Source organism: Antechinus flavipes, chromosome 4 (genome assembly GCF_016432865.1).
Source record: "Antechinus flavipes isolate AdamAnt ecotype Samford, QLD, Australia chromosome 4, AdamAnt_v2, whole genome shotgun sequence".
Lineage (NCBI taxonomy): Eukaryota > Metazoa > Chordata > Mammalia > Dasyuromorphia > Dasyuridae > Antechinus > Antechinus flavipes.
Window position 1 is genome coordinate 141662305 of NC_067401.1, and position 27557 is coordinate 141689861.

Below are 27557 nucleotides of genomic sequence, written 5' to 3' on the forward strand. Positions count from 1 at the left end.
CTTGACTCTACTTATTTGTTATAAAAAGAGGACTTTTATTTTGAAGAGGAGAAGATGGAATGTGGAAGAGTTGGTAGATAATGGTAGTGTAGTGATGAAAAAAAGATAAAGAAGAAAAAGGGAAGTAGCAAGGGAAAATTTATTTTAATTTATAGATGAGAACAGAAGGAAATTCATAGAGGTTGCAGAGATGTAAGGTAATTTTATTACTATCTTATCAAATTTAATATACATTTTTTTAAAGGCAACATAAAAGCTTACAGTTTCATAAATACTCCTTTTTTGAATCTATTGAAAAGTACGTTTGGTGATATTTGTTAAATTTACATGTAAGGCCCTGTCCCTTTCATCCACAGACTTCTTATCTGCCAAAAAAGGACGAAAAAGGATATTTCTATGGAGAAAGTGTCTTAAAACAGCTCCAAGGATCTTAGGAAAAAAACTAGCTCTCACAGAGATGTGCTGAGAGAACCTGTTTGAATTTAGCTTCAGTCATCATGACGACTGACTGCAAGGCACTGTAGTCCATTAGTTCATTTACATATGATAGCTTTCAGAATTTTGAAGAATATTGTTGAGAAACTGTAAAGCAAAAAAGTGTTTGAGAGTTATAGAAAAATTTGCATATTTTTTCTGCAAGCTATACCTGGATTTTTGTTTCTTGATCCAAGTTGAAAATGGGCCCCTACTCATATGAAGCCTCTGATTTGAGGTAATAAAATGTATAGGGCAAGAGAAGAATCCCAAGATTCTCACCTCTAGCACATTCTTCTTGCTGGACTTGTTTTTGGTGGCCCAATTGAGGGTAGCTCCTCGAAGGTCTACAGTGTACTCTGGAGTATGCGAAGTAGATGGCTGTCTCTGGAAGAAATGGGGAGGAAGTATTTCTATTGAGTTCACATTCTCCTTATCCCCTTCATTCCCCCAATTCAAATGAAACTTCCAAAATGAAAGAACAAGAAAGAATATGGCAAAAGTCCTGTTCAGTCTTACAAAGATTAAGTCACCTAGGAGTCCTTGGAGATACCGAAGGGATTCTAACGTTGGAGGAATAAGAAGCTTTTGGTATATGGATCCCATTCAACTTGCTCTTTCAGTATGACTTACTCTCAGCACTCCCCAAACTCTCCCCAACAACAGTATATGGTTTGTTGTTCTTTAGTTGTGTCCAACTTTTTATGATCCCATTTGAAATTTTCTTGGCAAAGACACTTGGCAAAGGCCATTTTTTCTCCAGCTCAATTTACAGAAAAAGAAACTGAGGCAAGCAGGATTAAGTGGAATGCTTGGGATCACATGGCTAGAAAGTGTCTGAGGCTAGATTTGAACTGAGGTCCTGAATCCAAGACTGTCACTCTATCTACTGAGCCACTGAGCTATCCTAATAGTATTTATACTTGAATGCAAGAGGAATGGATCCCACAATAATAGGATCATTTATTTCTAGATGGAAGGAACATTAACGATCACTAGGTCCAACCCTTTTACTTTTACAAATGAAGAAACTGAGGCACCAAGAGATTAGTGACTTACCCAGGTTGCACAACTAATAAGTATCTGTCTTGGGTGGAATCTGAACCCAGATTGTACTGACTCCATGTTGAGTATACTATTAATTAAGAGTTCTTAACTTAGAGATTGTAATTTAAAAAAAAATTTTTTTTTGAAAAAGAAAATTTTGTAACTGTTTTTCAATCTGATTGATTCGTATTATTCTTCTAGTATTTCACATGATGCATTTAAAAACATTATTATGAAGAGAAATTCATGAGCTTTAATCTACTGCTAAAAAGGTTCATGACACAAAAAAAGTTAAGACTATCCCAATCACGCTGGGCGTGGTGGCGCGCGCCTGTAGTCCTAGCTACTCGGGAGGCTGAGGCTGGAGGATCGCTTGAGCCCAGGAGTTCTGGGCTGCCGTGTGCTATGCCGATTGGGTGTCCGCGCTAAGTTCGGCATCAATATGATGACCTCCTGGGAACGGGGGACCACCAGGTTGCCTAAGGAGGGGTGAACCGGCCCAGGCCGGAAACGGAGCAGGTCAAGACTATCCCAATCAGTAAACATTTGTTGAATGCTTAGCATATGCCAAACATTATGATAAGCAATGGAAATATAAAGAAAGGCAGTCTAATTTCTGGGAATTATGGGCTATGTCTGGGATTTGCTTTGTCATTTTCTTATTCTAGTAAATTTGAATGCAAATTTCATTCCTTGGTCACTTTGGACTAGAATTCCAAAAATCCAGTGGCTAATTCAGGGAATGTTTATCTTGAGAGCTATTGGTTCTCCTTCTCCCCTAGGATGAAGATGGGGAATCCTCTATCTTCCAGCCCTATTAACCTCTCTTCCTATATCCCACAGTCCCTCCCCTGGTTGGGGGAGTAGAAAGGAACCACAGACCTAAGAGAAATGTATAACTGATGGCTACTCATGTATCCCTTCCCTGCAACTGGCCACAGCCTCAATGAGACCACCTCTCCCATATCCCCAGTAACTGAATATACCAGGCCGTTATGGGAATCATCATCTTCATCATCACTTTTTAAAGTCTGCAAACCATTTTATCCTCACCACAGTTCTGGGAGGTAGGTGCTATCACTATGCACTTTACAGAGGCGGACAGAGATTATGTGACCTCGCCAGAGTCATGCAGCTAGTCTCAGGCCATAATTGAAGTCAGATCTCCCTGCCTCAAGGTCCAGTGTTCTATCCACCTACCTGCAGGGGAAACCCAGCTTAATTTGTGGGACCAAAGGTTCCCATCTTTGAAGCCTTAGACATCCTTGGGATATAGAGGCGTTAGCTGATGGTGAAGACAGCCAGGTGGCACAGTGGATAAAGTGCTAAGCCTGGAGTCAGGAAAACTCATCTTCCTGAGTTCAACTTGGGCCTCAGGCACTTACTACCTGTGTGACCCTGGGCAAGTCATGTAACCTGTGCTTTAGTTGCCTCATCTATAAAATGAACCAGGAGAAGGAAATGACAAACAACTTTAGTATCTTTGCCAAGAAAACTTCAAATGGACTCATAGACTCAGACATGCCTGAAATGACCAAATATCTCTGGGAAAAAATGTAGGGAACAGTGCCAAGAAGAGGGGCAATGAGAGGAATAATAGTTACTGTCTTTTCTCTCCAATGAATCAGATAAATCATCTTTGTAAGGAAGATACAAAACACCAACTCATTATATTTCTAGAAATTCTTTCTCTTGCTAAGCTCAGCAGAAGGATGGCTATCTCCATGTAAGAGAGAAACCTTACATCGAGGACTAGGTCCATGGGGGTAAAGTATAAGTATAAAGTATAACCATAACCCATAGTGAGGTGGGGCTCTTACCAGGCTGCCAGCAATGGAGGCCTTGGAATCCTTGAAGAAGGTCAGAATCCCTCCTTCTAGCACAGTCCAGGATGGGCTCCAGTTCTTCTTACTGAAGAGGGATTGTCATCATCAGCACTACTGACATTTATATAACATTTAAGAATTTTCCTACATAATTTCGCTTGAACTTCAAAACAATCCCATGAAATAAATGTGCTAAAGGCATCCTCACTTCACATGAAGAAACTGAGATTAAGTGACAGACTTAGGAATTATCAGAGGTGAGATTCAAACCTACATTATCTCCTACACTGCGGTACCACTTCGGGTACTTACAAGCCATAAACAAACCGGATCACCCTTCTCCCTTATCCGATCTTCCCTCTAGTTCTGGTCCCTGCCTCTGCTAACTGAGCACTCTCAATTACCCCTGCTTACCGTAGACGTTTCCCTTTGTCCACTGTCTTGGTGCGATGAAGGACACCAGCTTTATCCAGAGTCTTGGACTATAAGCATGTTGGGGGAAAAAGAGATAAGGTCAAAAGCAGCTAGTGAGTGAAGGGAAGCACAGATTTCACAGCCTAGTCAGGCATTTTGTTCACAGAAAAAGGCACTTAAAAATCATTTGAATGAATTTGAATTTCAGAGATAAGAACAACCTCCAAGGTCAGCTAGTCCAATCCTTGATGCTCCTCCTGCCTGGATATAACTCTTGAGAGCTGGGACTGTTTTTTACCCCTTTTTCCTATGTCTGGCACATAGTAGGAGCTTAATAAATATTTAATTAATTGAGCTGGAGATAGCCCATTTCCTTTGTTTAGTGAGAGAACAAAATTTAGAACACAAGGTTTTGCAAAGGTGAATAATGAAAACTATCTTTGCATGAATTTGGAGAAATAAAAAGCTATTATAAAAAAAGGAATTCTACATTGGAACTTGTCTACCCCTTGGTCCTAGTTCAGCATCACAGAACTCAGATATTAGGAATTTCAGAAGTTAGCTAGTCCATAACTAAGTAGGAATTTTCTCTTCTTGGTTATTCAGTTTCAGGATTGCTCGAAGAAAAATGCTGATATGATTTGCCATTTTCTTCTCTAATTCATTTTATATATGAGTAAACACAGGCAAACAGGGTTAAGTGATTTGCCCAGGGTCACATGGCTAATAAACGTTTGAGAGCAAATATGAATTCAGGAAGATGAGTCTTCCTGACTTCAGACCTAGCACTCTATCTACTTCATGACCTAGCTGCCCTAGGAATCCTCTCTACCATATCCTTAACAGGTGGGCATCCAATCATTGCTTAAAGAATCTAGTTGTGGATAATTATCTTGGGGAGCCTTTTTTTCATTTTTAGTGTCATGTTTTGATGGCTCACCTCATTCTCATGTATGAAATTCTACCAGAAGAAATGAGAATAAATGATGAATTAAGATAATATCTTTGCTATTGTTGTTATTTCTTACTCACTGAAAATGAAAGCATACCTCCCATTCTTTTTTAAGAAAAGAAATTTTGGGAAGAGCTAAATGGAACAGTGGATAGAGCACCAGCTCTGAAGTCAGGAGGGCCTGAGTTCAAATCCAGCCTCAAACACTAAACACTTACTAGCTGCGTGACCCTTGACAAGTCATTTAACCCCATTTAACCCCAATTACCTCATGCAAAAAAGAAAATGTGTATTAAGTATTGTTCACTAAAAGTCTTTTTGTTTGTTTGCTAAATTAATCATTTTCTTGAGATACCTGAAGTCCCCTAAATCTGCTTATCAAAAATCTAACACTTTTCTTTCTGATCTAATTTCTGCAAAAAGTTTTGTTCTACAAGATAATTATAGCTTCTGTCAAGGTTGTTCTCCAGTTATTTATTAATAGCCAAAATGAGCATGCTGTCCATTTGGAGATAACCATCATATCCAGTGGCATAGATTGTGTCATTCTTGTAATTGTTGGACCAGTTCATTGTAGGGAACATAAGTTATGTGTTTTATACAATTATCACTCACAAAATACTAGTGGCAACTTCAAGTACATGCCATTTCAGGCCAACTAGTGTAGGAATTCAAACTGCATTGCTAATAAGGATTTTATGTTGTAACTTTCATGTGGACTGATATATTTGTACTGACATTAAGAAGGCTGATGCAAAAACGAGAAAAAACTATCCAGGACCAAAGGAAATGTGCCCTTTATGTGGGAGTACCTTAGGAAGGGATGGGCAGTATTCACTCTCCCATACTTGCTATTGATCTGAGATCTAAGGCTACAATTTATCTCTACAATAATGCATAAGCTTAAGTGAATATCATCAAAATATGAATGGAACTGTGTCAGATTTTGATTTCATCTTTTAGTGGTATGAGGGTAATGTTTATCATGTAATTATCCCTTTAGAGAGTGTTAGGGGCGAATGTTGGGGAATGAGCAAGAGAGCCTAATCCCTACCTCTCTTACCCTAGGAATTAGAACAGGAACTCATTACCTTTTGAGAGATACATATGCACATTTGGACAGTTCTCCCCTGTAGAATAGGATGGAATGGTAACTACGATAGCTAGTTTTTATGTCATTCTTTAAGGTTTACAAAAGGCTTTAAAAATATCTCTTTTGACTCTTGCAAAAATTTTGAAGTTAGGTGCTTCTGTCATCATTTTGGAGATGAGAAAACTGAGGCAGACAAAAATTAAGTTGACTTGCTCGAGATCATAGGACTAGGAAGTGTTTGAGACTGGATCTGATCTCAAGTTTTCCTGACTGTTTCTAGGGCTTTATCCATAGTGCTATCTAGCTGCTATGGGGTGTTATTTACCACCAACTAGAGACCAATCTCCTGGCTCTCTCTAGTGTCCATCATGGGGAAAGAGGGAGGGAAGTTTTCAATCTGAAGTGGAATCAACTTAAGGAGAACAGTTCCACTCTCATGATGGTGTGGAAGAGAATGTTTATTATCCTTGTCTTCGGGTCCCATAAGACAGGTGGAAAGTTTGAGAAAGATCAGAGTTAAATAAAGTAGATTAGGGGGAAGGTAGATATATACGGAAACAGAGAGAAGTCCTCCCCGTTCCTCAATGTATAAATAAGTACACACACACACACACACACACACACACACACACACGAGAGAGAGAGAGAGACAGACAGACAGACAGACAGATGGGGGAAGGGATAGAAGGAGAAAGGGAGAGACAGAGAGTGAGGGAAGGAGGGGAGTAGAAGCAAAACCTAGATTGGGAAGTTCAGGAATTCCCCTGATAAGCATCCACTGTCTGTCCAACTTCTCAAAGCACCCTCTAGGCTCTATTCCCCTAGAGAGCCCCTAAACCAACTCACTTTCTCCTGTGGAGGGCTGGCCAGTGTCAGGGAATCATTGTACTGGTCGGACATGCTGCTGCTGCTTTGGTGGCGCCAGCCTGTGACAGAGACCTGGGGGGAGGAGACAGATGCTCAGAGTCCACTCACCTGCTCATCCCTTACCTTCCCCTCCCCTGCTCCAGGGCCAGTACCTGGGGAAGCTCCCACTGGGTGGTGCTGTCACTGGGATTGTAGAAGTATGGTTTCCCCTGCTCATCCTCGGACCTCATCCACTGGTGAGGAAAAGTCCAATCAGTGACCACTGTGTGTTGGGGGTGGGGGGAGGGAAGAAGTTCTTAGACAGGTGAGCTTCCAGAAAGAAGGGTGGCTTGTGTCTCTGAGGTTGGGAGAGGACGGCAAGGGGAAGGAGAGAGGAAGGAAGGAGCGAATGAGGAGGAGGGAAAGAGAAGGAAGAAAAGGCAAGAAAGATACTATTTCAGAAAAGAAAGTAGATGGCCATCGGAAAAGACAAAATAGATTCGTAGGGGAAGGGAGCTCCAGAGTAACAGCTGAAAGAGGATTCCAAGAGAGCTTCCCTCTTGCCCAGTGCTAACATACCTGCTCCTGTGTATAAAGGTTGGTATAGAGCCAATGCCCATCTGGAGTGATGTGGCAGGACCAGCCGGGGGGTGTGTAGGGGTCAGTTGTTCGCCCTGGGGCTGGGGAGCCTGGGCTGGGGTTAGTGTAAGAGCTCCCTGGAGAGCGGTCTTCCTCTGGATAACACGTCAGCTCATCCGGATAATCTGCTTCTGGTGTTGGTGGCTAGAACATAGCCCAGGTCAAGAATCAGAGCTGGGCTCCAGCATCTTGGGCGTTCTTTCCTATCCAAGGGTCCTCTAGTCCCTTGGCCCTATCCACCACCCACCTTTCACCTCCTTTAGGAGCTCAGCTCTACCCCATGGTGAATCCTCCCTCCCCAGGAATTTCCTCATCCTCTCCTCACCCTTTGGTCCATGGGGCTATAGGGAGCAAATTCCGTTTGCATCTCAGGAGTGGTGGACTCCTCCCATGCAGTCTCTCCAGTCAGGGGGTTGTAGAAGAACACTCTCCGGCTCTCTTCATCCCAGTACTGATCCCACTCTGCTTCAGGGTCCCCCGGGCTGCCCAGAGGGGATAGAGAGGTAGCTGGGCTAGATGCAGACTCAGGAGGCTCAAAGGGAGATTCCCAAGTGGTCTCCCCAGTGCTTGGATTATAATAATAGGGCCGTCCACTGCCCAAGTCTGTATGAGTCTCCCACACAGGACTAGTGGAAGTCCTACTAGTGGAAGTAGGGGTTGGAATAGGGTCAGGGACTGGAGCCAGAACAGGAATTCGCTGCTGCCTCTCCACATTCACATACACAGGGTCCAGAGAACTCTCTACCTGTGAAGGTAAGAACAAGGGTCAGAGGTCATAAGAAATAGAAGAACAAGCATCAGGCACAGTTCCACCTGCTACTGGGAAGGAAGAAAATCAGAAACCAAAGAAGGGAGTAATCAGCTAAATAATCACCTTTTGGAGCGTTCAGTTCAGGCCCTATTCCCCTAAGGGGATTCTAAATTCACTCACTTTCTCCTTGGGAGGGCTGACCACTTCCCTGAGTCAGAGCAGCATATAAAAAATATTCAGATTTCTGATAGAGCTAGATAAATACCCACAGTAACCTATCACTCTCACCCCCTTCTCACTATTTTGTGCCCTTTCTCCCCCAAGAGCCAAAAGTGAGAGATATTTCAGCTAATGCTTGGTAAACTCTTTAAGGAGTATCTCCTTTCCAGAAAGGAATCAACTCAAACACCTATTTACCAAGAAGGGACTAAATACCAGGCACAGAACTAGGTACAGGGAATACAAATAGAAATCCAAAAGCGTCTCTGCCCTTGGGTGTTATAGTCTATTGGGGAAGGGAGGTCCTACTTGTACATAGAGAAGGCTTCAGGTAGGTTGTATCAGGGCAAAATGAAGATCCGGAAAAAATGCTATAAAAATAACTGAGAGTGGGGGAGGGAAAATAATTTAGCTGGCAGGGAGAGGACATGATCTGGAAATGCTCCTGAGAGGGAGTACAACTTAGCTGGGGGTCTTGAAGAAAGAATCACAGAAGAAAAGGACTGTATTTCAGATAGGCAGTAGTAACTGATGGCAACAGGACATAAGTACAGCATAGAAAGTCAAGCCACAAGCGACTTCCAGGTAAGATGTCTGTGTGAATAGTAGCAGAAAAGGTCACTCATGTATGTGATGTCATATAGCTCCTAGGGAGGATGTATGATAACCCTGAGGCTACCTAGTCTTAATCCTAAAGTTATCAGGCCTTGGGAATACTGTAGTTTCACATAAAATGCTGGATGTCATAACAATCTGTTGATCAGTAATAAAGTTTCTAAGACAATCTAAGCCATAGAATTGGATAATGCAGGCAATTCCACGTTTAAGCCAGATAATTCAATATTCCTCAATTCCACCACTAAGACTACTCTTCAATTCTACCTCTAAAACATCAGTGACATGAAGCACCTGATCTTTTTCTTATAAATTTATTTTCTTGCTCCTGGGTCTTTACTAAATTCTTTCGGAATTCAGTCTACTTTAATTGGTGTTACAATTATAAACTTTGCCCCTTGACTTGGAGATGAGTCTGAACCTGCAAATTCTTTTGAGATACCTCGCAACACCAGTTTGGAATCCCAACTTTTGGGGGGGTCTCCTTTGAACCCCATACATGTACCATAGGAAAGACCTAAAAATAGCACCAAACTGAATAATGATTAGAAAATCCAGAGAGAAACTACAGCAAGTGCTTTCATCCAACTTAGAACTGCACAGGGAAGGAAGGAAACAAGCATTTATTAAGCACCTACTATATATCAGCTACTCTGTAAAGCACTTTACAAATTACCTCACAGTAACTCTTGGAAGATAGGTGTTATCATGCTCATTTTACAGCTGCGGAAGTTAAAAGTTAACTGACTTGCCCAGGTTCACACAGCTAGAAGCTGTCATAGATCACATTTGAATGCAGGTCTTCCTAGTTCAGGCAGACATCTTCCTTAGTTCAAATCTGGACTAAAACACTTCCTAGTGTATGACCCTAGGCAAGTCACTTCACCCTGTTTGCTTCAGTTTTCCTCATCAGTAGAATGAGCTGGAGAAGGAAATGGCAAACCATTCCAATATCTTTGCCAAGAAAATCCCAAATGGGGTCATGAAGCATCAACTGAAATGACCAAACAAAAATAAACTTCCTGGTTCCACGCCTCCCACTCTACTCACTTCAATACCTAGACAGTCAGAAATGTAGACAAGCAAGATAAAAAGAGATCCTTTCAGAAAAAAAAAAGTAATTCTAATCAAAGAAAGCAAAATAGAACCTGAAGCAGAGATCCTAGGCACCTGATCACTTCAGCACTATATATCTGGAGGTCAGAAGCCCTTAGGAATGAGATAAGTAAGCTCTACAATGATTAGAACCTGCAGTTTTTTTTTTTTTTTGACTTTACATGAAGTAAACATGTACTGATCAGATTGTGATAGTCTATTAGCTCTGAAAGTCCCTACAACTCTAATCTGAGATCCTCTAATGTGAAGATCCAGTGTTGTGAAACCAGAGAATCTGGGGACTTGGGGGGAAGGCCTGAAACCAACCAAAATTCTGAGCACTACCTCACCAGAGGAAGTGGAAGTCAGCAACAGCAGCTAAAGTCATTAAATTCAGAGCCAAACAACGTGTGACCGTCCCAGCCAGGCACACAAACGAAGGAGAACCCAGTCCTGGCAGAAAGCCCTAATCCAGGAACAGAGATTATAGATATGAGCAAAAAGAACCAGACACTAAACTCTATAAAATACGATGGATTTGTATATCTACAAGAATCCAATCCAGAAAATAGTTTCACAATTGCTATAAGCAAAGCCTCTGGGGGAAAAAAGAATTCATGATCACAAAGATTACAAGAGTACCTGGGAGAAATGAAGCAGGAAATTAAAAAAAAATGAAATTATAAGTGAAGTAAGAGCTATAGTGGGAGAAAAGTATAAGAATATCTCTGGCCCAAATGGCTACCTGGATGTGGACAGACTGCCAAATTACAACAGACCTCATCTAAGAAAAACCTAAAAATTATACAAGACCAAAAAATAAGCAAGAAATGCAATAACAATAAACTATTGCAAAGTGAACAAAACCAGAAGAATACTGTACACAGTAACAGCAATATTGTACAGTGATCAACTATGAATAACTTAGCCACTCTCAGTAATATACTAATCCTAGACAATCCTGAAGGACTTATGACAAAATACTATCCACTTCCATAAAGAGAGAATTGAACTCTGAACGCAAACTGAAGCATACTTTTTCATGTTATCTTTCGTGTGTGTGTGTGTGTGTGTGTGTGCGCGTAACATGGCTGATAGGGAAATATGCTTTATATGACTTCACATGTATAACTGATATATTACTTGCCTTCTAAAGGAATGGGAGAAGGATAGAAGGGAATAAGAGAATTTGGAACTCAAATTTTTTAAGTGAATGTTAAAAAAAATTTAAATGTAATTGGAAAATATTTAAATATATATACAGATATATGTATGTATGTATATGTGTATATTTTAAAAAGAAACTATGTTTTTTTTTTTTTTACCTGAGGATTATACAAAAAACCCCAAAAAGTCTGTGGACAATAATCAAGGGGTTACCAAAAATTCCAGTATCAATACAAGTAAATAATGCTCAAATACCAACTAGAAGTCAGAAAAACAAAATCAAATCTGGCATTAGATCTAGGCAACTTCTGTTTATCTTACCTCATCTGTAAAAAGGGAAATTTTTTAGGTAGCACCTACCTTGCAGGATTTTTGAGAGGATCAAATAAGATAATAATTATTAAGTGCTTAGTATAGTAAACTGGCATATAAGAAAGCATTATATAAATGTTAGTGATTATAAGTATTAATTATACAGTTTTGCATTAGGAAGCAGCAAGAGTGGAAGGCTTCCCTAAAAAATCCCCAGAGTGACTAGAAATACACAGCAGTGATCTTGGAAGTGATGTGGAGAGGTGTTAACCAAAATGGATTTGACAGTGCTCATATTGGGACAGTCCAAGTACTCAAGGCCCTTCATATTTATCACTTTATATGAAAAAACAATTTGTTCAGCCATTGTGCAATGTTGGGGGTCTTTGTGATCACCGAATGGCTCTGAAAATGCAGTGCTCTGAACAACAAAAATTCAGGGGAAGCCTAACCTTGGGAGAACAGGAACCCAAGTAGACTAGGTTACAACAAAGCTAGGTTGACCATAGAGCCCCAAAATACAGCAGAAGATTGCCCTGGCACAAAGTCTCATTTCAAATCTATAGGCTGGAGGTATGATGAAACACAAGAAGATACAGACAACTCTATAGAAAGATAATGAATCCAGAAATACACAAAAATATAATCCAGAAAGAGAGAATAATTCAACAACTGATGTGAGGCACTTAGAGGGGAAAATGGATTTCCACAAGGAAAGCATGAATATTTAGAATAAATGAAGCAAGACAGTTAAAAAATAAAATAAAAACTTTGGAAAAAAAAATTGGAAAGAGAACAATGCTTAGAACAGGAAGTAGCAAACCTCACCCAAGTAATAGATTCTTTGAAAATTACAATAGACCAAATAGAAATTAATGACCCTACCAGAGAGGGAAAATATCTAGAAAAAAAAGGAATGTAAGGTATTTGTTATTTAAAAAAAAAAAAAAAAGCAAGTTACCTAAACAAAAAGGTCAAGGAGAAATAATTTAAGAATCCTTGGACTTACTGAAAACTATGGCCAAGCAAAAAGCCTGCACATGATAATTCACGAAATCATAGATTAAAATTACTCAGATTTATTAGAACCAGAGGGGGCAAGGTAAAGATAAAAAAAAATCAAGAAAGAAAGAAAGAAAAGAAAAAATCCCAGGAATGCTATAGCCAAAATCCAGAGCGTCCAAGACAAAACAAAAAATAATGTCAGAAAGAAAAAATTAAAGAACCATCAGGATCACACAAGTCCTGGTTACTCTCACTTTCGTAGGAGATCTTGGAATATAAGAGAGAGGGGAGGGAAGGGGAAAAGGGAAGGAGGGAAAAAGGGAGAGAGGAAAGGAGGGAAGAGAGGGGGGAAGTGGGAAAGAGGGGGGCAGAGGAAGAAAGACTGAGGGAGGGAAGAGGGAGAGAGGGAGAGAGAGAGAGAGAGAAAAAGAGAGAGAGAGAGAGAGGAGGGAGGGAGGAGGGAGAGAGGGAGGAAGGAAGGAAGGAAAGAGAGGGAGGAATAGGGGGAGGGGAAGAAAGTAACGGAGAGAGGGAGGAGAAGAAGAGGGATAGGGAGAAGAAAAGGGAGAATGAGAGGGAAAAAGAGAAATTTACAACCAAGACTAACTTAACCTGAAAAAACAGAAAATAATTTTACAGAGGGCAGAAACAAGGCTTTTAATAGAATTGAGAACTTTCAAATATTCTATTCACCAGAGCTGAGTAGAAATTTTGAAACACAAATACAAGATTGAAGAGAAATCTAGAAACTAGGTCAACAAAATTGAGTAATTAGAGGGGCTTATGATGATTAATAGCAAACATTCCTTGCAGAAGAAGTAAGCAAATATCTTTTCAGAACCTCAACTTAGTATTGAGGGAGACAGTTAATAATAATAGAAGGCTGGGAGAGTGGGAAGTAAATTGGTTTTGTTCTGAGAATTTTAAAGAGAAGAAAGTAAAAGATTACATTAGTGTATAAAAAAGGAAGAAGAGGGTGGAACTTGTTATTTCTCACATTCAGAATATACAAAACATAGAAGGGGTGGAGTAGCAAGGGTCAATGAACCTGACAAAAAAAAGAGTTCAGAGAGAGAGAGAGAGTTTGGTAAAGAAATACATTAAGTATTGGTCAACCTGCCATCTGGGGGAGGGGGTGGGGAGGAGGGGGAAAATCGGAACAAAAGGTTTTGCAATTGTCAATGCTGAAAAATTACCCGTGCATATATTTTGTAAATAAAAAGCTATAATAATAATAATAATAAAAGAAATACATTAAGTTATAGGGGAGGGGGTTAAAGAAGAAAGCTAATACTGCTGAGAGGATAGTCACAAGCAAAACAAGACTTTCTGATTCCAAAGTAGTAATTAAAATGGGGGAAAAGAAAAGAAATGGAAACTGGAGAGTTTCTAGACAAACTGTGATATGTGAATTTTACTGAGTTGTAAAAAATGTTAAAAGAGATGATTTCAGAGAATTCAGTTAAGTCATAACTGAGCTAGAGTGAACTGAGTAGAACCTGAACAATTTATACAGTAATGTTGTATAAAAAGAAACATTGTAAAGAAAAGTAAAGAAAACATTGTGAAGAAAAACTGAAGAACTCTGATCAAAAGTAATGTCCAACCCACATCATCAGAGGTCCTTTGCTAAAGCACGCTATTTCCCTCCTGAGAGGGGTATTTAGGGATACGATCACAGTGTGGATTTGATTTGCTTGCCTATGCTTATCTGTTGCAAGAGATTTGCCTTTCTTTTTATAATTGGAGATGTGGTAAGGAGAAGGGAAAGTATCAGTAATGATCCCCCCCCCCCAAAAAAAAAGGGAAGGTCGTGAAACGATTTTAAGAAATTTGGGGAATTTGGGGATTGGGAAATTCTTCTTAAGAAGATAGAATTTTAACCGAAACTTGAAGGAAGTCAAGAGATGAATTTGAGAAGAGAAAGAGTTGTAGGCATAGGGAACAGCAAGTGAAAATGCCCAGATAGCACAGAAAAAATGGTATAGTTTTGAAAATAGCAAAGTTGAATTTATTATATGCTTAAAAAAAAGCAACTGGCATAAAATACAGATTGTTTCATATAATCCTTTTTTTCTGTTCTATTTTGTATGTAGAAATTTAGAATTGTTATTTGAGGGTTTTTTTTTTTTTTAAGAGTGGTGGTTAAGATTTAAGATTAAGATTGGAAAGTGAAAAAAAAAGCTTACAAAAGAAGAGATAGAAAACTTTGCCCAAGTAAATGGTGAACCTTCTGAAAATAGAATAAAACAAATAAAATTTAATCATTCCATGAGACAACAAAAAACAGGGCAAAGTCAAAAAATTAAAATTAGAATAACATGTAAAAGGATACTTACAACAGACTTGGAAAACACATATAATCATTTAGAAATCATTGTATTCCATGAAAGCCATTACCAAAAAAAAAAAAAAAAAAAAGTCCTGGACTTTGTATTTCAAGAAATCATTAGTGAAAATTGACCAAATCTATTTGAAGCAGAGGGCAAAGTGAAAAACAAAAGAATACATCAAAATTACTACTTCCTTTTAGGAGTCAATGTCCTTAAGTCTTCCAAGAATTTTTTTAAAGTAGTTTTTCTGATTCTGCCCACTTAACTTGGCAACAATTCATCCAGGTCTCCTCAAGCTCTATGAATTTTTCATATTTATTTCTGACAATAACACAATTTGTTCAGTCAATGACAGTGTTACTTATTACCTGTGTGCCCTGTGAGAATCCTCAATTTCTCTCAGCCTTGGTTCCCTCCCCTTTAAAATGAGAGAGACGAGTGCCTCAAATTACTATTAAGAGATTTTCAAATGAAAACACTTCTGAGATTACATCTCATAATCATCAAATTGGCAAGAATGAAAAAGATGGAAATAATCCATGCTGAAGGAGTTGTAGAAAAGCATGTGGGATGAGGGAAACTAGTAGGACAGAATATTGTGTACTTTGTCAGATACATCTCTGTAGCAAGTTGGGTTTTTTTTTAAATTTTACTTCTTTGTCACAAGGAAGGTTAATCTGAATAGAGGTAAAAAAATGACTGATATAAGTGAAATGATATAAATGATATGAGGTATAAAGGCATAGAAAATTATAAAAACAAAATAATACATTATTGGTCAAATTGCAAATTGACCCCAGTTGTTCTTGGAAATAATATTTGATTATGTGAGAAAAGCTACTAAACTGTTTACAATCTTCAGCCCAGAAGTTCTACTACCACACGTGTACTCCAAAGAAGTCAAAGATAAAGACCAACTTCATATATGCCCAAATGCTCACAGCAACATTTTGTGATAGCAAAACAAACAAACAAACAAAAAACAAAACAAAACAAAACAAAACAAAAAAACCCTTAGAAGCATAGTTAATTGCTCAACAGGGAACCTCGGTGATACAATGGATAGAGTGCTGGAGAAGGAAATAACAATTATTCTAGTATCTTTGCTAAGAAAACTCCAAATGGTGTTATAAAGAGTTAGTTGTGACTAATCAACTAAATAACAGCAACAATAAAGTGCTCAACAATTGGAAATGACTGAACAAAATGTGACATATTTCAAAATAGTATGGAATTTTGTTAATGTATCATGAAAAACATCAAGACTTGTAAGAAAAAAAAAGCAGAGTGAAAAAAGCAATGATGACAAGAAATCAAATAAAACAACATTTAAAAAGTAACTGAATTCAGAATAAATAAAATAACCAATATTGATTGGGGCTATAGTTGCCAAATGCAACAGATAGGAATAGACATAGTTATGTAAGGTCAGTTTTGCTCAACTATATAATAAGAGACTGTTTTGATAGATGGAGAAGGAAGATCAATCGATCAAGTATTTATTCAATGCCTTCTATATAGTAGGCAGTAGTTTAGGCACTGAGGATACAAATCCAAAAAATGAAACAATTTCTATTGATAATGAACATTCAGATGGAATATAGGAGAAATGATGATGTATTATTTAAATATTTAAGAAAGATAAAATAAAATTATTTTTAAATAATTCAATAAGGTGGTTTAATAAAGACAATCTTGAAAGCTTCTTCTACTTCTATGATTCAATAACTTCAAGAAACTAGTAATCCTTGATGTTTACTCACCATTCGACACATTGTTTCCTAACACCATCCCTTCACTTTGTAGAGAAAGAATGGTAACATGTCCACTGCCCTCTGACATCATAATTCCCAGGTAGAACCCAGATTGTCAAGTCAAAGAGAAGCAGGACAGTAACATCAAACATGAGGAAGAGCTTACTGAGTATGAAGAGTTAGCTTACAACTATAATCAGGGATTTCTTGCCTGAAAATTGTTAGGAACCAGCTTCCCTACCCAATACAAATTGAGGAGAATGGGTGATACAGTCAAGGATTGAACAAGGATAGGTTTCTATGCGAATGACTGAGACATCTAAAATCCCTGAGACTTCTGATATGGGGAGAAGGGATATCAATCAATCAATAAGTATTTAAATGTCTTCTGTATACTACATGGTGGACTAGGCATTGAAGATACAAGTTCAAAGAATGAAACAATATCTACTGGCAAAGAATGTACATTCCAATGGAATTATAGGAAAAATGATGATGATGATGCATTATTTATATATCTTTCTCAACAGTATTTTACTTTTCCAAATACATGTAAAGATAGTTTTCAACATTCATTTTTATAAGACTTGTGTTTCAATTTTTTCTCCCTTTCTTCCTTCCCTAACCCCTTCCCAAGATAGCAAGCAATCAGATATAAACATGTACAATTCTTCTAAACATATTTCCATATTTGTCGTGTTGTGCAAGAAAAATCAGGCCAAACGAGAAAAAAACACGAGAAAGAAAAAACAAACCAAAAAAGGTAAGAATATTAATATTCGATCCACATTCAGTTTTCTCTCTAACTGCAGATGGCATATTCCATCCCAAGTCTATTGGAATTGTCCTGAAGATGAGGTATTTTTAAACAGTAAAGAAAAATAAAATAAAACAAGTAGTTTAGAAAAAGACAATGTCTCAGGATCTTTCTAGCTTAGAATCTATGATTATATTCTCTTTGTACTCTCTACTCCCTCAATTTTTTACATGTGCTTCCCTAGTAGAATATATGGGCAGCTAAATGGCATAGTGGATAAAGCGTTGAGCCCAGAGTTAGAAGGACCTAATGTCATATGTGAACTTAGATTCTTATTAGCTGTATGACCCTGGCCAAATCACTTCACTTGTACACCTTAGTTTCCTCATCTGTAAAATGAGTTGGAGAAGAAAATAGCAAACCATTCCAGTACATTTGCCACAAAACACCAAAATGGGGTCATGGAAAAGCTTGACATAACAGAAGAAGAAGAATGGAAGAAGGAGAAGAATGAGATGGAGGAGGAGGAAGAGGAGGAAAAGGAGAAGGAAGAGGAAAAGAAGAAAGAAAGAAAAAAGAATGTAAGCTCTTTGATGGCAGGAATCATCTTTGTATTTTCACCACAAACTGAAAATTGTGCATAAAGGAGGCACTTAATAAACAAATGCTTATTGAATCTAAGGAACCACAAAAGCCTATGTTAGAAAAAAATGCTTAATAAAAAAGCTAATCAAGCATTTAGGAGGCAGGAGGTATAGAAAAAGCATTGGACTTCCCAGAAGTCCAACCACAATTTCAGCTTAAATATCTGTCATCTCTGGGCAGGGACAGGCTTGTGATCCATATAAGACCTTCCAGTTCTATGTCTGTGTTCATTTGGCAGCTAAGTGGTGCAATGGACAAAATGCTATGCTTAGAGTCAGGAAGATCTGAGTTCAAATTACACCTCATATGATTAATTAGCTGTATGATCCTGTATCAGTCACTTAACCTCAGCATGTTTCCTCAACTGTAAAATGAAAATAATAATGTCATCTATCTCCCAGGATTGTTGTAAGGATCATATGAGATAAAATTTGTATAGAGCACTATGAGTGCCTGGCATACAGTAGGCTCTTAATAAATGCTTGTTCTTTCCCTCCCTCTAAAGCAAGGGGAAAGGATATGATGAAAGAAGTCACTTTACAGACTGATTTCAGAAAAGCCTGGAAAGACTTACATGAACTGATGTGTCAAGTGAGCAGAACCAAGTGAATGAACATTTACACAGAAACAACAAGATTATGTGAGGACCAACTGTGATAGACTTGGCTCTTTTTAACAATGTGGTGATTCAAAACAATTCCAATAGACTTGGGATGGAAGGAGCCATCCACATCCCGAGAATGGACTATGGGGACAGAATGTAAATCAAAGCATAATTTTTTTCATCTTTTTTATTGTTGTTTGTTTGCTAGGTTTTTGTTTGTTTCTCATGGTTTTTTTTTCTTCCTCCTTTGATCTGATTTTTCTTGCACAGCGTAACAAATATGAAAATATGTTTAGAAGAACTGCACACATTTAATCTATATCACATTACCTACTGTCTAGGGGAAAGCGAAGGGAAGAAAGGGAGAAAATTTTGGAACATAAGGTTTTGCAAGGGTGAATGTTGAAAACTATCTTTGCATGTATTTGGAAAAACAAAATACTATTAAAAACTGAAGAAGTGACTCTAGAAGGGGACATTTTCATTTTTGTGGTTCTGCTCCTTGTTTTAGTGAGAGCATCTCTCGCTTTACATATGAGCCTACTGAGAAGTCTAGCTCTGGAGTTAGAAAGATCTACATTTGTATCATATTGTATCCTGCATATGTCATATGTATGGGTTACAGTCTCCATGGAGCTATAAGAGGAGATACCAACAATATGTTGGAAGGAAGGTTCTGAACATGATTATATATTAAGTTTCATTTTCTTGCTCTCCTAAGATACTTGTTACTGTTTAGTCATTCAGTCATGTCCAGTTCTCCATGACTACATAGACCTTAGCACGCCAACACTGTCCATGGGATTTTTTTGGCAAGGATACTAATGTAGCTTGCGATTTCCTTCTTAGGAATCTAGTTAGGATTCTCACTTATTGGCTGAGTAGCTTAATCTAGTAAGGAAGGAAAGAAAAAAAAAGGAAGGAAGGAAGGAAAAAAAGAAGGAAGGAAGGAAGGAAGGAAGGAAGGAAGGAAGGAAGGAAGGAAGGAAGGAAGGAAGGAAGGAAGGAAGGAAGGAAGGAAGGAAGTTAGGAAGGAAAGAAGGAAGGAAGGAAGGAAGGAAGGAAGGAAAAGAAAGAAAAATAAACCAAAGAGGGACTGCTTTGGGAGGGAATGAGTTGCCCATCTCAGAAAAACATGGGTCACTACTTGTCAGGGATGCCAAGGGGAGCTTCTGGTTTGAGGGAGTCTAGACTAGTAAGTTTTTTACTTGGAGAAATGGAGGCCCCAGGTTCAAATGTCACTTCTGTTGTTTACACTTCTAGCTATGAGACTCTGTTTCTGAGTCTCTTCCCATCTAATAAAAATGGGTATTTACCTGCCTCATAGGATTATTGTGAGATTCAGATGAAGTGATATATCTATATATGTATGTATGAATATCTTATATCTCTACTTAAATGCCAATTATTGTCACTGTCATTGTTATGAGTAGGACTTCTGGCTCAGTTACCCTATGGAGTTTAGGCCATAAGCCAGGTTCTACGGTAAAAAGCTTCTCTCTGAAAGTTCAGAGACAGCTTTCTGTCCTGTTCTCCCTACCCCCCTGGACACTCACTTTGTTATGTCTCAATCCCTCAAGGGGAAGCTCGCTATCGGCACCAACCTCTGCAAAATGTGCCAATGGCTGAGCTTGTGTGAATAAGCTCTGGGCCCCAGAAGCCAGGCAGGAGATACAGATGGAGACCGAATAGTGGGCATAAGGTCAAAAGCTGGGGATTTACAGACCCTGTTTCTCACAATGTTGTGCCCTCTGGATCTCAGTTATATCACATAGATACAGGCACATGCATGCACACACACAAACATGAGTTCACACACACACATATACATAAACAGTTTTCTTTCTGTGCTCCAGGATCAGGGACATTGTATAAGAAAGGGACTTGAGAATAACCAATACTTCTAGAAGCTCAGAAGGGATCAGCTGGGACTGTTCCTCAGTCTGGGGCTCCAGTACCGCAGAGTCCAAGTAGAATTGGTCCCACCCATCTTTGTCAGTCTTGCTACCTAAAGCTAACCAGGTTCTTACCACATCCCACCCAGCTCCCTCACAGCACTTCCTGACAAGAGTCAAGCTCTTCTGACCAGTCCTTCCTCCTTCTCAACTGATAGCACTGTAGTCTCTCTAGAGCAGCCCCTGCTCTCTACCCCTCCTCACTATGGAGAAAGGCTCGTAGATTCCCCTTCACCATCATCCAAGTCTTATGACAATTGTCAAGTCTGATTCTCATTCGACCCATGCAAAGTCCGCAAACATAGATCAAATCAACTCTTCCCCCAGTTCTCTAATATGCAACATTCTGATAACAAATCAGGTGATTTTTAAGGTCCCCCCTTACTTTAAATGTTCTATAACTCTTCCTCTAACTTCCACCTACCCACTCCCCCCCAAAATCTCACATTTCTGCTCCTCCCAAGATGGTTTTTCTCTTGCCACATCCCAATACCAACCTCCAAAGAGTCCCTGGTATCAAGCTCCTCAGCCGGGCATCCCACCTGCCTCTGAGAGGCCCGGCTCCGTCTCCAGCTCAGCTTGGCAATCATGTCCACCATCCTAGCCCCCTCAGGGCTGGCCAAAAAACTGAGTCCGGAGGTGGATCTGGCGAGGGGGTGGAGCCCAAGGGAACACAGAGCAGGGATGGTACACAGGAGAGCCCAAAAACAGAAGTTGCCCAGAGGTGAAGGAGGCTGGGTCTCCAGCACATTTCCTGTCAGGGCCCAGGGAGCGGAAGTGTTGCTGGTGGTGACAGACAAAGAGGCAGAGTGCAGCTTTCAGGGGCTAATAAGTCAGTTGGTATTTTTATACTTCCTGGGACAACAATGGTTGCCCCTGGGCAGAACACAGAGCTTCAGGTCTGGTCAATCCCTTGTCCACAGTTTCCTGAGATCATCATCCACAAACCCCAAAGAGAATTTCCTTTCTTTGAAGGTCCGAGATAGCCATCAAGCTTTAGGGACAATACACTGAGGTCAGCTGGCAAGCAATTCAATATATGTTAAACATGTTAAAATATGTGTTAAATCCATTTTATATAAACATATTTAAACTATTCTCTTGCTGCACAAGAGAAATCAGATCAAAAAAAAGAAAGTAAATAAGTAAGGAAATAAAATGCAAGCGAACAACAACAAAAAGATTGAGAATGTTTTGTTGTGATAGTCCTCTCTCTGGGTATAGATGACTCTTCTTCATCACAAGATCATTGGAACTAGTCTGAATCATCTCATTATTGGAAAGAGTCATGTTCATCAGAATTGATCATCATATAATATTGATGTTGTCCATATTTAACATCTATGGGACTACCTGCCATCTAAGGGAGGGGTTTGAGGGAAGGAGGGGATGTATATTATATATGTATAATGTATAATATATATATATTAATGTTGTCATGTACAATGATCTCCTGGTTCTACTCATTTCACATCAGTTCATATAAGTGTCCGCAGGCCTTTCTGTATTCATCTTACTGGTCATTTCTTATGGAATAATATCCTATAACATTCATATACCATAATTTATTCAGCCATTCTCCAACTGATGGGCATCCACTCAGTTTCCAGTTTCTTGCCACTACAAAGAGGATTGCCACAAACATTTTTGCACAAGTGGGTACCTTTTCTTTCTTTAATATCTCTTTGGGATATAAGCCCAGTAGTAACACTGCTGGGTCAAAGCGCATGCACATTTTGATAGCTCTTCAGGCATAGTTCCAAATTGTTCTCCAGAATGGTTGGATCCATTCACAACTCTACCAACAATGTATCAATGTCCCAGTTTCCCCACATCCCCTCCAATGTTCATCATTATCTTTTCCTGTCATCTTAGCCAATCTAAGAGGTGTGTAGTGGTACCTCAGAGTTATCTTAATTTTCATTTCTCTGATCAATAGTGATTTAGAGCACCTTTTCATATGACTAGAAATGGTTTCAATTTCTTCATCTGAAAATATTTGTTCATATCCTTTGACCATTTATCAATTTATCCCACTTCTTCTAAAGGACAAATAAGGTAGGTTCAATTCTCTACATCTAGGCACACACCCCAGGAATCTCTTAGCCAAGAGACCTTTAATGTTTATCAGATCCTCCCGATAAGTTAGGGTACCAGGGCTTAGGGTCTAGTGTAACCTCTTCCCTTCACCATCCCCAGGCAGCTAGCTAGGGGGTGCAGTGCACAGATTGTTGGATTTACAGTCAGAAAAGACTTGAGTTCAAAATCAGCCTCAGACACTTCCTAGCTGTGTGATGTTGAGCAAATCACTTAACCTCTGTTTGCCTCAGTTTCCTCAGTTATAAATAGGAATAATAATACCCCTATCAATAAGATTGTTGTGAAAATCAAATGAGATAATAGTCAGCCCCGGAACATAGACATTTGTGGAAGAAAATTATTATTTTTATGTTAATCAATACATGTAATGAATATGCTAATCTAGATTTTTTTCAGAGCTATCATTTCCCCAGCAGATTCTGACTTAGGAATCCTCTCACAATGCAGTTTGACATGATCAATCAGTTCTTAACAAGGCTCTCCTGCGTATGTTAAGTGAAGTGAATCAAGGATTGTAGAACCTGTTCCTATCACAGAACTGTGGTTTTATCCCCCACCAAGTAATAACTCCCGGAATTTGAAACAATCACTTACAGAGTGTTTCTACAGGACTGGAGAACACCTATATTTTCCTACACTTGTGGGCTTGTTGTGGGAAACCACTCAGGCCCTGAAAATAATTATTTGTAATCTACCTTCCCTCTCCTTTCCCACTTGGGATTTGTGTATAAAATCTCTACCTTTCCTGCAATAGGTAATGTCGCTTTCCTAGGAGAACTTCTGGTTAACAAACCACATTCCTCACTCTGAAATTAATTAAACTGCTACTTTGATCCCTAAAAACTGTCTCTAGGCCTGCTTTGTGTGGTTCTAGTTATTCACAGTTTTGAGACCAATACAGTAAAATTCTATTAAAAGCACTTAAATGCATTTTCTTCTTTTCCCAAAGCACCAAGGAAACAAGTTAAATTTGTGCCTCACTCATCTCCTCATGTCCTGAGCTGTGCCCCAAACCTTCTCTTCCTCCACTCAATTCATCCCTGTACTCTAATAAGCAGAGTAAAAAGTATGAGTGCCGTGCTCAAAAGGCTCCAAAACTGGGTATATCCTCTGATCCAGCAGTGTCTCTACTGAGTCTATATTCCAGAATTCATAAAAAAGAGAAAAGGACCCACTTGTGCAAAAATGTTTATAGCAGTCCTTTTTATGGAGGCAAGAAACTGGAAACTGGGTGGATGCCCATCAGTTGAGGAATGACTGAATAAGTTATGGAATACTATTATTCTGTAAAAAACGACCAGCAAGATGATTTCAGAAAAGCCTGGAAAGACTTATATGAACCGGTGTTAAGTGAAGTGAGCAGAACTAAGAGAACATTGTACATACTGACAACAAGATTATGTAATGATCAATTATGATGAATTTGGCTCTTTTCAACAATAAATTGATTCAAGGCGATTCCAATAGACTTAGAATAGACGGTGCCATCAGCAAACAGAGAGAGAACCTTGGAGACTGAATGTGTATCAGAGCACAGTATTTTCACCCTTTCCCCTGTTTTTTGGTTGTTTTTTGTTTGCTTGTTTTTTTTTTCCTTTCTCATGGTTTTTTTCCCTTTTGATCTGTTTTTTTTTTCTCTTGTGTAGCATGATGAATATGGAAACATGTTTAGAAGAATTTCACATGTTTAACCTATATCTTACATTGCAGGGGAGGCGGGGAGGGAAGGAGAGAGGAAAAAAAGTTTTGCAAAGGTGAATGTTGAAAACTATCTTTGCATGTATTTAGAAAAATAAAATATAATTGGGGGAAAAAAAGGAAGAGACCATTTAGGAACAAAGGGGGAATTAAAAAAAAAAGTAGTTCTAGCATCAAGGGTCCACAGCATATCACCTAATAATTTATGTTTTGCTCACAGTTCCCCAATGACTCAATGCCCCGCAAAGCAGCCCCATTCCCTAGAAGCTATTTCTAAGATAATATACTTAGAAAAGTAAGGTCCAGGAAGGTTACAGAAAAGTAACAGAAAAGTTAATTCAGACAATTGGGTTAGGATGTAGGAGAGAAGGGGAAAAAAAATCTCAAGAAAGGGAAAGTCTGCTCCTCAAAGACAGAGTGAATGATGGAGAAACACAGATCTAATTTAGTCATTCCACTTGAACCCTAGCCCTTTCCCCAGAGATTCTTCACCTTTTTTTGTATACCAAGACTCTTCTTGGCAAGCTAGTAGGCCTTATGGTCCCATCCTCAAAATCAAGTTTTTAAATGCATAAAATTAAATACAAGTAGCACTAATTATAGAGCACTTCAAGGTTTGCAAAGCACTTTACAGATATTATCTCCTATCTTCGCCATAATCCTGAGGTAGGTATTATTATTGTCCCCATTCTACAGACAAGGAAACTAAGATTAAATGACTTGCCTGCAGCATCACACAGCTAGTGAGTGCAGAACACCAAACTCCAGGTCCAGTGTTCTATCCATTGTAATTCTGCAGCTGCCTCAGACAGGGGTATAAAGGAAACCGATTATACTGAAATAATATTAAATATATGTATGTATATATAGTTTGTGTGTATATATATAATGATGTATTTTACTGTGCTTTTTAAATTTTTATTTACTTTATTAAATTTTTCAATTACATTAGATCTAAAAACAGAGTGATTCATTATTATTTGTCCTTCATTTTAAAAGAAGTTCACTTACATCAGAAGGTGATGTCATGATTTACAAATGGATCCAATGGCCAGATATAGATCAAAGCCACTGGAGATGGATCCCTATTACACAGGTAGGAAAGGGAAGAACTTGCATCTGAGTTCAGGTTTTCTAAACCCAAATCCAGGGCTGTTTCCACTCCGCTACAGCCTGTCTCAACTGGGACCCCATGAAGATCTATCATCAATCTATGGATGTGTGTGCATGGGTATACTGATAAATATACATAGTATATACGCATGTATATGTGTATGTGTATGTACACACATATATGTGGGTTGGTTGTCCGAGGACCAAAATTTCATCACTGTGTTAGAATTAAGTTAGTGGGTCTGACTGTGGCTGATCGGACCAATAAGAGCTTGGAATGCTCTGCCACAGGCTAGACACAAATAGTCCTTGTGAGCTTCTCTAACTTGGCGCATCTCAAGTTTCTTCTGAAATAATTCAGTCTTGCTTTGCTCATACAGCACAGCACCTTCTCTGAGGAGGATATACCATACGGTCCTGTGCTAGAATCTGTATATATACATATACACACACAGAAAATTGTATATGTGTGTGTGTGTGTGTGTGTGTGTGTGTGTGTGTACTGCATGCAAACACAAATGCACAAAAAGTTAACAACTCCTCACTTAACTACAGACAATAACTGCACATAAATGTGTACTCATATTTCTAACTTCACAGAAGGTACAGTGTCTTCTTCCCTACATCTGGCACTTTATTGCTGCCATGGAGCTACCATCCCTCCAGTCACCCAGGCTCCAATCATCCCTGATTTTCAGGATAAGACCATAAATTTAGAGTTGGGAGGACCCTCAGGGGATTCTAGTCCAAGGTCCTCATTTTTTTTCCCTATAGATGAGTAAACTGAAGGTTAGGAAAATTAAATGACCTGCCCATTGTTACACAAGTCATAAACATCAGAGGTAGAATTTGAAACCAGATCTTGAGATTATAGAAGCTTTTCATCATATCATTCTCTTGCCCTCATTCCCATGTCAATCAGTCCACGAAGCTTTCTACTCTTTTTGTCTCTCTCCCACAAAAGCCACCACCCTGATTCAAGGTCTAATATAACTGGACAATATTTAACAAAAGGACAATAAAACACAGATGATTTACATTTTAAAACCAGGTCAATATTAGGCCTCCAGGGATACTTTTGTTTGGATTGCTGGCCTCCTATCTTTTTAGAGTTTGTTGGTCTAACTACCTCACCCTTGGGTTAATGGGAACACCTTCTAACTCGGCTCCTTGTCTTTGAATCTTTCACTCAAAGGGGGTCAAAGTACAGAAGCTTTCCAAAGCCATATCACTTCTTACTAAGAACATTCAAGGGCTCCCTCTTGCCTCTAGGATAAAGTACAAACTCCTGATCCTAGAATTTAAGGCCCTCAAATTGTTTTTCTAGGTTCACTTCATCTTATTCCCCCTTATATACTTTACATACCATGTTCCAACCAAACTGAGCTACTAACTATTCCCACTCTTCATTCTCATCTCAATTATCTCCATTAATTTACAGACTGCCCTACATGAACACCTTCCCTTCTCGTCTCTACCAGTGGAAATCTTTCTTGCTTTAAGAATCAGCTCAAGGAAGCCTATCCTGATTTGCCCACTTCCCCCCCTAGCATCCCCAGTGAGGGGAAGGGAATAAGCTTTTATAGAATCCCCACTATGTGCCAGGCACTGTACTAAGAGCTTTAAAATATTTATATTTTATATATGTATGTGTGTGTATATATATATGTATGTATGTGTGTGTATATATATATGTATATATATATATATATATGTATATATATATATATATATATATATATAATGACATATAATTTGATCCTCAAAACAATCCTGAGATATAGGTGTTATTATTCCCATGTTACAGATGAGGAAACTGAGGCAGAGAGAGACACGATTTGTCCAGGGTCACAGCAAATAAGTGTCTGAAAATATTTAAGCTCCCCCTCAAATTTTCCTAGAGCACATTGTTTGAATCTCTCCTTGGTCCTACTTACATTCTATAGGACTAATTACCATTATCTCTTTGTAGGTTGCCCATCTTCTCTACCCAAATAGACAAAATAGACCACAAACAGCTTGAGGGCAGAAGCTGTTTCACTTTTCACATTTGTATCCCTAGCGCCTTGCACCTAGTGGGGAGCTTAGCAAGGGTTTGTCTTGGACTGCCATTCCAGAGGACTGAAGATGAAGTACTCATGTT

At 38.9% G+C, this 27557-nt stretch overlaps 1 protein-coding gene across 2 annotated transcripts in view; it reads right to left on the reverse strand.

Annotated features, from left to right (window-relative positions):
* The window catches only part of ARHGAP27 (Rho GTPase activating protein 27), a 73202-nt gene that overhangs the window by 14153 nt on the left and 31492 nt on the right, over positions 1–27557 (reverse strand). The window contains exons 1-8 of one of the 2 annotated variants that reach the window (XM_051994897.1): positions 21001–21250; positions 7617–8036; positions 7232–7435; positions 6826–6906; positions 6653–6745; positions 3762–3829; positions 3342–3432; positions 757–861 (exon numbers count right to left, since the gene is read on the reverse strand). In XM_051994897.1, the coding sequence (XP_051850857.1) occupies positions 757–861; positions 3342–3432; positions 3762–3829; positions 6653–6745; positions 6826–6906; positions 7232–7435; positions 7617–8036; positions 21001–21102 (1164 nt within the window). In that variant the 5' untranslated portion in view covers positions 21103–21250. Of the gene's footprint in view, positions 1–756; positions 862–3341; positions 3433–3761; positions 3830–6652; positions 6746–6825; positions 6907–7231; positions 7436–7616; positions 8037–21000; positions 21251–27557 lie in introns of those variants that run through there. The other variant, XM_051994896.1, reaches the window with a different exon arrangement.